At 55.9% G+C, this 14,468-nt stretch overlaps 1 protein-coding gene across 4 annotated transcripts; it reads right to left on the bottom strand.

The window, feature by feature from the left end:
* Positions 1-2,493: 2,493 nt before the first annotated feature.
* SLC25A14 (solute carrier family 25 member 14) lies at positions 2,494-13,728 on the bottom strand. 4 transcript variants are annotated; one of them, XM_054075716.1, is made up of 9 exons: positions 13,577-13,728; positions 11,954-12,101; positions 11,133-11,227; positions 9,240-9,325; positions 8,423-8,518; positions 5,312-5,436; positions 4,148-4,283; positions 3,680-3,760; positions 2,494-2,962 (listed from the first exon to the last, which is right to left on the bottom strand). In XM_054075716.1, exons 1-9 carry the CDS (start codon positions 13,638-13,640, stop codon positions 2,921-2,923), a joined length of 873 nt encoding a protein of 290 aa, XP_053931691.1. In that variant the 5' UTR covers positions 13,641-13,728; the 3' UTR covers positions 2,494-2,920. The 4 variants fall into 4 exon arrangements, with proteins under 4 accessions (XP_053931691.1, XP_053931692.1, XP_053931694.1 ...); XM_054075717.1 differs by lacking the exon at positions 8,423-8,518; XM_054075719.1 differs by lacking the exon at positions 13,577-13,728 and having other exon boundaries at positions 9,903-11,227; positions 11,954-12,005.
* Between the last annotated feature and the right edge of the window lie 740 nt (positions 13,729-14,468).

The following is a 14,468-nucleotide window of genomic DNA, read 5'->3' as shown; positions in this document are numbered from 1 at the left end:
GCTCTGTGACGTGGATCATCTCCAGAGAGACTTCATCCGTCATCGATTGACCTCGCTCCTGGGAGGAGCTTCATGACCTGTACCCTAATACTTGGAATGAAATCTAGATACCTAATACTGACCCACCCCTGAAGTCCATACACAGCCACTTGCTTCACTGATCAAAACGGTGTTTACCTTGCTAATAGCAACTTGTAACAAAGAAATTAATGGAAACAAAGCCTCCACATCCTTATGGATCCAAGGAACCCACTGTCACATCTTTACCCTCCCACAGGGTGGGTAACCCTTGCAGGCTGAGCTCGTGACTGCTCCATCCCTTTAAATAAAGGGCCATAAGCTGCTTCTCCTGCCTTATGAGCTGGAAAAATCCAAGCTGCCAGGAAACAGGGTAGCCTTCCTCTGTCAAACAGTAACCTGAAGAGTGCAGGTGGATAGGGAGAGGCTGAGTGCAGGGCAGGATGCGGGCAAGGGGCAGGGAGAAAAGATGCAGCAGGCATACAAACTGTGGCCACTATGGATGGAGCCAGGAAGTCCCTTCAGAACACCCCGTCTCTGTGCCACAGGTGGCCACAAGAAGGGCTCCATTGGCCTTAATGTTGCCTCTCCTTTCGGTTGCCCAGGGAGATATTTGGGGAGTCACATCCTCGACAGGGCAGAGGGTCCAAACCCTGGGGCATAAGATCAAGGTGCAGCAGAGGCTGGACAGAGGGAGGAGAGGCGGCAGGGCAGCTTGGGAGAAAGCACAACAAACGGGAGCTCCCTGTGAGCACATCCCTGCTCCATCCCATCTGTAGCTCACCGTGGCAGGGCAGTTCTGCTTCACAGGGACTCCCCCAGCCCACAGGTGTCTTCCCAGGACCGTGGCTCAGCAGCACCAATGTCCAAGTTGCAAGCCCACAGCTGGTTCAGCAGCAGTCACCGGCAGCAATGCCTCCTTCCCACCCAGCCACTTCATATTTCTATTTCACCAGGCCCCCCTGCAGCTCAACACCACCCAATTTCCCAGTGACGACCCTGAATGCTTCAAATCATGACCTTTATCAGACCTCGACAAGAATTTTCCTTTTATCCTTTATCAGTCCAGCTGCTTTGATGGCTTTAATAAAGGACTCACTCAAAAGCCTTTCAGAAACTCAAACAGATGAGCTGCAGCTTCCTGGTCCCCATACTTGCCGACTCCTTCAGAAACCTCCAAGCAGATACGAAGTCTGGATTCCTCCTCTTCCTCACCAATCAGCTCTTACAGTACATCAGTCTCATTTATCTCTCAAGCCTTTATGAGAGGTTCTACCAGACTGGCAAAGACATCGCAGCCACTGGTTTTCCAAAAAGAAACCTCCTCTCCAACCCTGTTCACATTTTCAACACTTGTCTAAAGCGAGGAGAACTGTAAATGAGAGGCTACCAGCAGTTTTGGCCTTCTCATCCTCAGGTTCCCTGACAATTCGGAGTGCAGGTCCCCTCATTCCTCAATTGCCTGCCAACTCCAAGGACTACCCAGAAGGCTTCTCCCTTCTCTGAGAAAGAGGAGGTGCCCTCAGATTCAGGGTTTCATCTCCCTAAGTAGATGCCTGTGGTCGCTCTTTTGGTTTTGACCTTGTTTACTGCCATTCTTATATTTTACATATTGGGGACCATGTGTATTTCTTTCCACATTTGGGTTGGACTTTGCTTTGCAGGGTGCCTTGGATACCACCTGCACATCAGATTTAAATGACCTGGACCATTCTGTGGGTGCACAGAGGAGGTCCTTTCCAATGTCCATCTTTGACTGCAGACATGTTCACCCTATACACTACAGATGCTAGCACTGATGCCTACACCATTGTCACAGTGCTCGCCATCATTCCTCAGCCACTGAAGCAGCTGTACATTCCTGCTCCCTCTCCTTTTTATGGGGTGACTTTGTGGGGGGGGTGAAGGTCCCTTGTGACACACAGCACTGCTGCTGCTTCTTCTTCTGGGCACTTCTCTCTGGCCATCAATGACAGGACCTGAGGGAATGGCAGGAAGATGTGCCAAGGGAGGGTTAGATTGGACATTAGAAGGTCCTTCCCCAGAGGGTGGTGGACCACGGGAACAGCTCCCAGGGAAGCAGTCATGGCGCTGAGCCTGACAATATTCCAGCAGCATTTGGCCAAGGCCCTCAGCCCCATGGTGTGAATGTTGGGGTTGTCCTATGCAGGGACAGGAGCTGGACTCAATGATCCTTGTGGGTCCCTTCCAGTTCAGGACAATCTGTAGTTCTCTTTTCTGACCAAAGGTAAGAAAATGCCTGTATTTGAACATTCGTCCACTTATGCTGAGTGAAGTGATCAAGCTGAGCCTTGTCTCACTGTGACAGGATAGAACATGTTCTATACCCACCTCTCTGCCTCTCCACCCCCACTCTTGGGGAGAGGCGAGATAACCTGAGCTATCAGGCATCTCGGTTTCTCGGTGTCGGACCTCTTAGTAAATTTGCACAAAGACAAACTCAAGCCATCCAGTCAATAAATAATTTAATGAGGTTACAGTTCGTCAAGAAAACACAACAGCGCCCCTTCCCAGCCTCCAGAGACCTGCAGGCATGGCAGAAAAGTGCACGAGGCAAACAACCACCCACAGCTGCACCAAAAGGCCACGGGAACACACGGATCTTCACAGAAGACATTGCTCCAGGCCAGGACGCTCACTACTGCCCAGTATTCCGCTCATACCTGCCTCCATGTGAAAAACCATGCGGCACCTGCCCCCAGCCCCCCAGTTATACTGCAGGCACATCATGCTCCAGGGACCATGCGTTTGGGAGAGGGGGAGCCCAGACCCACATGTACCAAAATATCCAAACGTGGGAATGGTGAAATGAAGAGGAAGGCTGCAGCAAAACTCTCTGCTGCAAGTCTTGGAGATGACTCTCATGGAATAACTCCAGTCGTCAGAATGGAAGGCGCTTCAACTGCTCATATGTGATAAAAAACTGAAAGGAACGTCAAGGAATTGGGTCAAATACCTAACGCAGCAGCTCTGGGCCCCCCAGCATGACCATGCATCACCTGCAAGGCGAGGAGATAGAGCATCATCTAAGACCAATGTGAGAAAGCCTCTCTGCCAGGTAGCATGAAGTGATCTGCACAGGCAGAAGGAAGAGCTATCAGGAGAGGGAAGAGACTGAGCCAGAAGCAAGCCTGGGCCATATGGAAAGGGAAGTGGCTCCAACTCTAGGCTAAGGCTTCTTTAAAACAAATTGTGTACACAGTTTCAAGCGGGCAAGAAGGCTCCAGTACAAGAACACAGCACCACTGGTTCTGCAGAGCAGGTCAGCACCCAGCTCGGAGCAGAACGTTCCCCAGACTGCCCTCACAACACTGGAGCCAATCCAGAAGCTGCAGCACCTCGAGGAGCTCAGGGCACAGGGAAAGTCTCAAGCCAAGCACTAGAGAGCACTCACCCTGCAGGAAACCCCCAAACAACCACACTGGAAGCCCCTGTGCTGGCCACCTCCAGAGCTGTTAGAAGCAGCAGTCACCTCCAGCAGCCGCATCACACTTCTGCCGGTCCAAGCAGGACCAAAAGTCTGCTTTGGGCTGCTGCAGGGAAGACGAAGAGGTATCCCATTGAGGTGGCTGCTCTACACTTCCCTTGCAGCTTGGTTTCCCCCTGCCTGTCCATGCCCCAGCAGCACAGTGAAGGATACAATGATGTTCCAGGGACCGAGCCGAAGCCAGTTGGGCCAGAAACCTTTATAGAGTGCAAAGAAGCCCTCACTCTTCCATGTCTGTGAGGAGAGAAGAGACAGATCAATTATGAGACACACCAGGTCCATGCTCTGCCCGTCTCCCTAATGCCACACACGAGATAATAGACCTTTACAGCCGCTGCAGGAAGCGTACAGGCCAGTGGAGATGCAGTTCAGCGGTGTGAAGTATCCCTCTCCGTATATGAACGTAATCAAACTGTATCACTAACAATGTTTTGTCCCACAAGGTTGGGAGGATGCTCAAGCTGCTGGTGACCTCAGGAATGTTACTTTAGGCACTTCTCTGGTTTGCCTGAAACACTCACTGACAAGCACGTTCTGTAACTGTAGAATCTAACTGCTCCTCTCAGTGGCATGTGCTGCCTCCTGAAGACAGGGATGTGCCCACCCCTCCCACCTCCTTACCTTCACGAGCCCGTCCAGAGTGCCCTTATAGAGCTCCGTGCTGCCCACTATTGCCCGCTGGTTCATCATCCGAGTCCGCACCACGTCCACAGGGTTGGAGGCGATGGCCCCAGCCAGCCCACACGTAAAACTGGAGCTACACACCAGGACAGGAGAGAGGAACAGCTCTGAACACGGCTGCTCCAGCTCAGACAGCCCTTCACGTAAGCACAAGAGAGTGTCCTTTGCTGGGTTTCACGAATAAGCATTAGCTGCACTTCCTGGTCCCACCTGGAGAACAAGTGGGGCAGGAACTACACCACCTCAGGAGCCCAGAAAGCTTGGGGAAGGGAAATGCTTGGTTTTGTCTAATCGAGATCCTGAGTCTCCACAGGGGCAGCCTGCAGTCCAGCATGCATCCCTGGGTGCCATCAAGGTGACACGGATCTGAAGGCAGCCTCTTGAAAGCACACATCCTTCTCACCAGAACATTTCTTCAGGGCAGGGAAAGAGGGAGGAAGACCAAAGGCAGCAAGAGGGAGCATGCAGCTACTAGTCTTCTCCCTCCATGCATGGTCTAGTGTTCGTCACCTTCAGCCCACAGCAGGTAAACCCAACGGAAGCACTGCAGCACCTCCAGTTAAAGTGTCTGCCAGAAGAACAGGAAAATGTAGGTGAAAACAGACTTTGGGAGGTCTCTAACCCCACTCCTGCTCAGAGCAGGCTGACTTCAACCCTCAGTCAGATCGCTCAGGGTTCTGCCAGCTTTGCAAGTCCCTGTTCATCTCACGATGCTCTGACAGCGATGGCTGCAAGCTGAGAGACTGCACAGCTGAGGAGCTTGGACTTGGGCAGCCACACAGCCAGAACTCCTGCCTTGTTCACACCAGGGCACAGACATGGAAAAACAGCATTGCTGGGCATCAGCAAGCTGAAATAAAGCTGACATTTCACATCACCAAAGGATTTCTGCTGGGCTCCTTCTCCAGGAAGGTCTCTCTGCACATACTTGCTGGCCATTCCAAGCTGCTCCAACCGACATAGCAGATCCCTCAAAGTACCATCCCTCTGCAGTTGCACAGTTCTTGCTCTATAAACAGGTCTCACCCCAGCTCCCACCTCACCCCTCTGCTTCACCTACCCCTGCCAAGCCTGGAGAGAGCTGCGGCTGCAGCAGATACTCACACAAAGTGGGCAAAGATGGTGTCACCCATCAGGCCTGACAGAATTAAGTGCTTCTTGGTGATGTCGTAGACTGGCAGCTCCACCCCGACCACGATGGCGGCTCTCTGAGCTGTCGGGACAACACCCTGCAGAGCACAAACCTGAGTCATGAGCACGAATGCTGCCCAGGACTGCAGCTGGTTTAACATCTGCCCCAACATCTGCCCCAGCTTTTTCGCAGGGGCCTTTTGCTGACACTCCACTTTGCCTCCTCCTGGCCCTACCTTGTAGTGGGAACTCTTGAGGCAGAGCAGCTCACCGTCTCCTGACATGATCCCAAAGCTAAGGAGGATTCCTTCACCCTGGCAGCGTTACTCCATCTAGATTACCCACATGCTGCTTCTCTCCTCCCAGCCGCTAGCGCAGAGGACTCAGGCTACAACCCACTCACCCTCCCCTGCTGAAAAGCACCCAGGAAAGATTCTGCACCCCAGGAAGAGCAGCTGGTTAAGGAGGCAGGTGGGGCTCTGGGTCCCCCTTCTGACAGAGCAAAGTCTGCTTTGCTAAGGTTTTTTATTTATGATTTTCATCTATGAAAAGAATTACTGCCAGCAGGACACTGATCTGGGAACTGGCAAGACGGTTACCGGAATGACAAGGAGGTAAGAGGAAACAGGGTCCTTCTGTGTGAGAAATAGCCCAGCAAACCCTTCATCAAGAACAAGATAAACATAGTTGTGAATTGCTATTGGCCTGCAGAAGGAGAACATGGCAGCAACGTGGTGCTGGGCCATTTCACCATCTGAGTAATCCAGGGTGACCAATGGTGTCACAAGAGCGTTTCCTGGTCACTGGGACTGGTGTAATGGCCAGACTGTCAGCCAGCCTGTCAGGACAGCCAGCTTCCTCACTGACACACAAACCAGAGCTACTGCAAGAACCAGAAGTATTTTTTCACATTCATAGAATCATTAAGGTTGGAAAAGCCCTCTCAGCTCATCCAGTCCAGCCGTCAGCCCAATCCCACCGTGCCTGCTAAACCCTGTCCCCAAGTGCCACGGCCACACAGTTTTTGAACCCCTCCAGGGACGGAGACTCCACCACTGCCCTGGGCAGCCTCTGCCAGGGCTTCACCACTGTGTCAGTAATGAATTTGTTCCTAATATTCAATCTAAACCTCCCCTGGTGCAACTTGAGGCCATTTCCTCTCGTCCTATCCCTTCATACTTGGTTGAAGACACCAGCATGAGATGGCTCCTGCTGTCCCCATCCTGCTGTGCTAACACAGTGCCTAACAGTCTACTCCCATGTTCCTGCCCAACCCAACTGTGGCACAACCAGCTCAAACACTCCCACAGTCACATTAGAGCTGGCAAGACTGGGGAGCACAAACAGCTTTGCTTCAAAGGCAAGGGAGGGCTGAAGGGAGCAGGCAGTGCTTGTCCCAGACCAGAGAGCAACAAGTTTGATCACTAGAATTCACCTTGAGATTCTTCTGTCTCTGCACCATGTCCTGTCTGCAGCACACAGCAGCAACACAGAGAGTTTAATTTCTTTTCTAGTCTCTCTTCCTCTTGTGTCTCTGTCTTGAGAGCAAAAACAACCTCAAAGTAAATATTGTGTTTGCACTGGCAGCTGCTCAACTCCTCATAGAATCACAGAATGTTTTGGGTTGGAAGGGACCTTAAAAATCACCCAGTTCCAACCCTGCTGCCGTGAGGGTCCTTCCCTCCCCACACAGGACACTGCAGCAGCTATCCTTCTCTAAAAGTCTTCAGTGACCATAAGAGGGAGAATTCAGGCTGTTGCCTGGAAAAAAGCTTTGGGATTCTGTACTTCTCATACCCGATCTTGTGACTCAGCATACTGCTACATAACGGAGCCTATGGAAGACTTGTAACAGAAGGACAAAGTGAGGTTCTCCAACAAAAGCTGAAGAACCACTGCCAAAATCCAGACAGTGAGGCTCAAGCATTACTAACTCTTGCCTGTCTCCACACCCAAGAGTCTCACGTCATCAGCATCCCCAACAGCCATCATTCTGTCTTACTTGCTCAGAGGGCAAGTTTCAAGGGGTCTAAGACTCGGTAGGCAGGGACCCAGGGCAAATCTGCCCCTTTGGACCTTCAGAAAGTCACTGTAGGTCATGAGTGTCACAGTTACTTGGAAGAATTCCTCCTTCTCTGGGTGAGGAGGTGCTCAGCCACTCCTTTCCAGAGGAAGGTCAACTGCCCTGCTCACCGTGTGCAGAATCGCCACCAACAGAGTCCAAGACAGATCACAGAATGATAGACTGTCCTGAGTTGGAAGGGACCCACAAGGACCATAGAGTCCAACTCCTGTCCCTGCACAGCACAACACCAACATTCACACTATGGGGCTGAGGGCCTTGGCCAAATGCTGCTGGAATATTGTCAAACTTGGCCCTATGACTGCTTCCCTGAGAGCTGTTCCAGGGCTCCACCACCCTCTGCATGAAGAACCTTTTCCTCATGTCCAACCTCATCCTCCCACCATTCCCTCGGGTTCTGTCATTGGCCACAGAGAGAAAAGCTCAGCACCTGCTCCTCCTCCTCTCCTGGTGAGGAAGCTGCAGACTATGATGAGGTCTCTTCTCGGTCTCCTCTTCTCTGGGCTGAACAGACCAAGTGACTTCAGCCACTCCTCACACTCTTCCTCTCTAAACTCTTCCCCAACTCCGTGCCCTCTTCTGGACGCTCTCCAGTAGCTTTAGATCCTTTTTATCCTGTGTTGCCCAAACCTGCCCCTCGCGCCTCAAGGTGGGGCCACTCCAGTGTGGAGGAGACCAGACCAGTCTGAGCACCCAAGGCAGACCATGGAGACGATCCAGACTCAAATCCTGGTCCATTCAAGAGACACTCACGCATTTGAAACTTTATGCACACCAGCTTCAGTGCTGGAAATCAGGTCTGACTGCCCCAGCTGCCCCAATACGGACGCAGCTCCACCCCGGCATGCTCCTGTTTGCTGGGCAGCCCAAAGCAGACCATCACTGCTCTCCTTGGCACACAGCTCTCTTTGAGGTGCAGCAAACCAGCTGAGGAAGCCATCAAGTCCTGTCACTAATTGGGGGGGGGGGGTTGGAAAGGGGTTCCAGCCGCTGGTGCTCACCCTCCAGAGGCCACGGGTACCCTCCTGCTGGTAGATGTCAATGAAGCTGCCAATCATGCCACCCTGGAATAAACTGCCTTGAGCCTGCATTCGAATCTGAAAGACAGAAGAATCGGTGGGACAACATCAGCACCTGCCCAGGAAGGCAGAGGTGCCAGCAGATCTTCTGGCAGGAAGAGCAACTCCGAGCAGACATCACTATCTGCATCCCCTCTCCCTGGAAACCATGCAGCAAACGGTGATGGCAGGGGAGAAGCAGGGACAGAAACAAGGTGGAAGCGCAGTGCAAAATTCAGGCAAGGTGGAAAAGTGACAGACAAGGCCTTCCCACTCTGAGAAGGTTGGTCTACACAGAATGGAGTGTGGGAATGTTCTCCAGGCTCTCTTTGCTCTGAGCGGAGCCACCTCGCCCCCAGCAACCCCACATCAGGGAACAGAGGGGACGAGAAGTCCCCACCAGACCCTGGTGATGCCACCAAATAGGCAGGAAACCATAGCAGCGAAGCACAGCACAGTGACCAGAGGGAGCAGAGCTGAGAAAGGCTCAAGAGTGGCTGGCCACAATCTTACTTGCTCACCTCCTTACAGTAACCCAGCCTCCAACTCTTGCCATAATAGATTTCATGATCTTTAAAATATGTTTATTGCTCTGGGATTCTGTTCCCAGTCATAAAAGCCCCAAACTAGCAGAGCTGATGCCAGCAGTGGCTCAAGGAGCACCTCGATGCAGCTGGGAGGGACACATTCTCCCTGGAAAGCAGCAGCACACCGAACCACAGCCAGCCAGGAGCTGTGTCCAGCCACGTGCCCTTCTTACCTTCAGCACATCTGTTGGATTGGCGAGTGCTGAGGAGATCACCCCTGAAACCACTCCACAGATCACATTGATCAGCAAAGTTTCATCTACAATCAAGAAAAGAAAAGTCAGGTCCTAAAGCTCTAAAAAGAAGGTGCGCAGATGGTACGGAACAAGCGAGAAGCTCTGGGAAGAGCAGAGAAGCTCGGTTCACCAATCACACGAAGGTGGGGGAGCATCTGGCCAGCCACCACCGGCACATGGCAGACACGGATCTGCCCCATGCCTGCCAGAGTGAGCAGCAGCCGCAACAGCAACGTCCTCAGAGAGGAGAGGGTCTGGCTGAGTAGTCCAGCTCATCAGACAAGGAAAAGACTGTGATAGGGGACAATTTGGGACAATTATCTGAGATTTCAGTGATGCATTTCTCATGATGGAGACAAGCCAAGACAGAGAGAGACAACCCAACACTTCTCAAGGCAAACCAAGAGCAATTTCTTTTGATCCAGGGGCCCAGGCAGTCACGCTCGGAATGCGCAGCCACCTTGAGAGAACAGGCAACCCAGGCAGAGATCGTTAGAGGAGATTAGTTCCAGGGGACCAGCAGAATAATCCCAGGCTCCAGGCCCAGTATTAGGGTGATGGTTACGTTGGGGAAAGGCACAGCCCTTGACTGGTACTGACCACAGCACTTCCCAGAGAAGACCAGGCCACTGGCTGCCCCCGGCCTGTAGGGAGACAAACATTCAGAGAGCGGAACTCGCCACACTGCAACAGCATGTGAGGAGAGACGCACAGCCCCAAGGACACGCACCGAGCCACATGCAGGGCGAGGTGTGACCAGAGAAGGGAGCAGACCCTGGAAAGTAGCCCCACTGTGCTGCACCTCCCAGTCTTGTCGCCAGTCTGCTGCCTGGCCAGCCCAGCTCGCCTTCCCGGGCTGGAATGGCCTTATGGTACTCATAGAATGTGAATCGGTTGGTTGAAAAAGAACTTTGAGATCATCGAGTCCAACCATCCCCCTGTCCAGTACTGAACTAGATCCCTGAGTACCTGGTATGCTCAGCTTTTAAACCCCTCTAGCAATGGTGACTCCACCACCACCCTGGGCAGCCGTTCCAGCGCGTGAGAACCCTTTCAGGGAAGGAATTTTCCCTAATATGCAATCTAAACCTCCCCTGGCACAATTTGAGGCCATTTCCTCTTGTCCTATCACCTGTCACTTGGGAGAACAGCCCAGCACCCACCTCGCTCCAACCTCCTTTCCAGAGTTGCAGAGGGCCATGAGGTCTCTCCTCAGCCTTCTCTTCTCCAGGGTAAACAGCCCCAGGGCCCTCGGCTGCTCCCACAACCCGTTTTCCAGCCCCTTCTCCACCACTGTTTCCTTCTCTGGACGTGCTCCAGTCCCTCAAGGTCTTTCCTGCACTGAGGGGCCCAAAACTGAACCCAGGATTCGAGGTACGGCCTCATCAGCACTGAGTCCAGGGGGGACCATCCCTTCCCTGCTCCTGCTGGCCACCCCATGGCTGATCCAAGCCAGGATGCTCCATTAAGGCTCCAGCAGGAAGGCAGGAGCGACTCACTACTGAAGCTCTCAACCTGTGTAACACATCTGGTGGGACCCGATGTCCTCTCCGAGACTAAACACAGAACAGAGATAAGCCTGGATCAGTGATCCCCATTTTCTAGCTCCATTGTTGCAAAACAGAGGAAAGAGCAGCCCCGGCTGGAGGAGAGGTGTCCGGCAGAGCCAGGCACAACGCGAATCACATCCCTACGGACATTTATCCTTGCTGTTACTGCCCAAACAAAACCACAGTGTGGAGTAACAAGCCCGCTTCTGTCAGAAGCTCCAGCTGTGGGGAGGACAAAGAAAGGAGTGAGCGAAAAGCCAATACGTTTACCGACACCGACCTTCCAGGCGATCCACAAACAAACGTTTCAGGCTCTGGTAAATCCCAATCTTTATGGTGCCGTACGAGGCCTGTCTCAGCAGTGCCGGGGCAATCCTGAGTGGGGAACAAAGGAACCGCTGACCCCTACCAGTGCGGCAGCTCCTCATGGGCCTGGAACCAGACACCCCTCATCGCCCCGAGCTGCCAGGGACAGAGTGGGCATGGAGACGGGACCTGGGAGGGACGGGACCGGGGAGAGGGACCCGGGCAGGCAGAAGGGACCTAGGGAGAAGGACTGACCCAGGGAGAGGGACCGGGATAGGCAGGACCCAGAGAGAGGAACTTTGGGAAGGGGCCCAGGGTGGGCACAGAGAGAGACTGTGGGGGCCCCGAGATGGGAAGAGGGACCTGGGGGAGACCTGTGGTGAGCAGGGAGGGGGGGCGCTGGGCAGGCAGGGGGTGCTGGGACAGGAAGAGGGAGCCAGGGAGACTTGGGACAGGCAGGGAGAGAGACCCAGAGCTGGGAGGCTCCTGGAGCAGGGTGAGAGACCTGGAGGACAGCCAGGATCAGGGTCATTCAGGGCAGAGAGAGGGACCCTGGGAGGAGACCAGGTGTAGGTAGGGAGGGAGACGTGGGGTGAGGAGGGGCTGCCGGGACAGGGAGATGGACCCGGGGCGGGGGGGTCCTGGGGAGGACTGAAAGACCTGGAGGAGACTCAGGGTGAAGGAGATCTGGGCGGGGAGGGGGTCCTAGGGTGGGGAGAGGGACCTGGGGCATTGGGTGTTTCAGGGCAGGTAGGGAAAGGGACGTGAGGCTGGAGAGTCCCATCAGGTGCTTACCCCGAGTAGAGGGCACGGCCGCCCTCCTCGCGGCAGATGCGGAAGAGGGCATGGAACATGCCACGGTAGCGCACCTCACGGAACCTTGCATCCGTGCTCTGGCCCTGCACCTGCAGCCGCGTCTTGGTGAGGTCCACCGGGAAGGTGCCTGCAGGCAGAGCAGCTGTCAGTGCCCCCTGCTGGGACCCCCCTCCCTCCCTGCCCTCAGAATCCCCAGCACCAGTTACCCTCTCCCTGCCCACCCTGGGATCCACAGCCCTGGGACCCCCCCCCAGCCCCAGGACCTCCAATACCTTGGTCCTCTCCCTCCCCACTCCAGAACACCCCAAGCCCTGGTCCCTCTCCTTCCACACCCCAGAGCCCCCAGTATCGCAGCCCCCCCCGCCCCAGCCCCTAGTGTCATCCCAACCCGGGACCCCCTCCTTCCTCATCCCAGGACACCCCCAGCCCCTAGTCATCCCCTCCTTGCTCATCCCAGGACACTCCCCAGCCCTGGGTCCCTCCCCCTGCCTGCCCTAGAGCCCTCAACACCACAGGTCTCCTCCTGCCCTGGGACCCCCTCCCATCCTGTCTGGGTCCCGCAGCACCTTGTGACCCCCAGCCCCAGGTCGTTCCTTGCCCTGGGATGCTACCCCAGCCCCAGGACATCCAATACCCCAGTCCCTCTCCCTCCCCACCCCAGGATCCTCCCAGCCTTGGTCTCTATCCCACCCCATCCCAGGACCCCCCAACCCTGGGACCCCCTCCTTCCCTGCCCCATGTACCCCAGCACCCGGGGACCCCCAACACCCTGGGTTCCCCTCCCTCCTCAACCCAGGACCCCCCAGCCCCAGGACCCCCTACTTCCCTGACTCCAGACCCCTGCAGTCCTGGGACCTCCCAGCCCCAGGTGCCTCTCCCTGCCCATCCCGGAGCCCCTGACACCACGGGTCTCCCCCTGTCCTGGGACTCCCTCCCTCTCTCCTTGCCCGGGTTCCCCAACACCTTCTGAGCCCCAGGCCTCCCCCCAGCCCAGCCCCTTCTCCCTGCCTGCCCCTGGCTCCCCCACACTCTGAGTCCCTCTCCTATCCCCAGGACCCCCAACACCCCGGGACCCTCCTCGCCCTGGGATGCCACCCAAGCCCTGGCACCCCCAATACTCCAGCCCCTCTCCCTCACCACCCCAGGATCCCCAAGCCCCAGTCCCCATCCCTCGCCATCCCAGGACACTCCCAGCCTCGGTCCCTCTCCCTGCCCGCCCCAGGACCCCCAACACCGCGGGTCTTTCCCTGCTCCTGGTCTCTCTCCCTCCCTGCCCCACATACCCTCCAGCTCCAGCTCCCCTTCCCTTCCAGCCTCGCCCCCCGCTCCCCACCCAGCTCGCCCTTCTTTCTATGCCCCGTGTCCCCCCCACCCCGGTCACAGAATCACAGAACGGTTAAGGTCAGAAGGGACCTCAAAGCCCATCCAGTTCCACCCCCTGCCATGGGCAGGGTCACCTCCCACTGGATCAGGGGCTCCAAGCCCCATCCAACCTGGCCTTGAACCCCTCCAGGGATGGGGCAGCCACCACTGCTCTGGTCCCTTCTCCCGCCCCCGTCCCCCAGCTCCCCGGGTGCCCCCGGCCTGGCGCCCCCTCCGCACCGAACTCGGCCACGATGGAGGCGAGCCCGCCGTACACGAAGGGTTTCCAGCTGAGCCCGGACATTGCATGGCGGGGCGGCCACAGCTCCGCGCGCCGCCGCCACCGGAACCAGAACCGGAACCGGAAGCGCAGCCCCACCCCAGGGAGCGCGGAGCGAGGCGGGAGCGAGCGGGGCCGCAGCGGCCTGCGGGGAAGGGCTGGGGGTGCTGCGGTGAGAAAGTCAACGTGAGCCGCAACGTGCGCTCACAGCCCAGAAACCAACAGTGTCCCGGGCTGCATCCAGAGCAGTGGGACCAGCAGGGAGGGAGGGGATTCTGCTCCTCTACTCCTCTCTGGCGAGACCCCACCTGGAGCCCTGTGTCCAGTTCTGGAGTCTTCAGCACAGGAAGGGCATGGAGCTGTTGGAGCGAGTCCAGAGGAGGCCATGGAGATGATCTGAGGGCTGGAGCACCTCCTGTATGAGGACAGGCTGAGAGAGTTGTTCGGCCTGGAGAAGAGAAGGCTGTGGGGAGACCTTAGAGCAGCTTCCAGTGCTGAAAGGGGCTCCAGGAAAGCTGGGGAGGGGCTCTGGATCAGGGAGGGCAGGGAGAGGACGAGGGGGAACAGTTTCGAGCTGCAATAGGGGAGATTGGGATGAGATCTTAGGGAGAAATGTTTTGCTGTGAGGGTGGGGAGGCCCTGGCCCAGGTTGCCCAGAGCAGTGGTGGCTGCCCCATCCCTGGAGGGGTTCGGTGGAGCTTGGAGCCCCCTGGTCCCATGCGAGGTGGTCGCTGTCTATGGCAGGGGGTGGCACTGAGTGGGCTTTGAGGTCCCTTCCAGCCCAAAGCGCTCTGTGATTCTAAGTGGCCAGAGGCTTGGAAGCATGGTAACAGGTGGGAGAGGCCTGGGGAG

Source organism: Cuculus canorus, chromosome 10 (assembly GCF_017976375.1).
Source record: "Cuculus canorus isolate bCucCan1 chromosome 10, bCucCan1.pri, whole genome shotgun sequence".
NCBI classification, from domain to species: domain Eukaryota; kingdom Metazoa; phylum Chordata; class Aves; order Cuculiformes; family Cuculidae; genus Cuculus; species Cuculus canorus.
The sequence above is the reverse complement of the archived record's forward strand: the minus strand, read 5'-3'. Positions and strand labels throughout refer to the sequence as shown.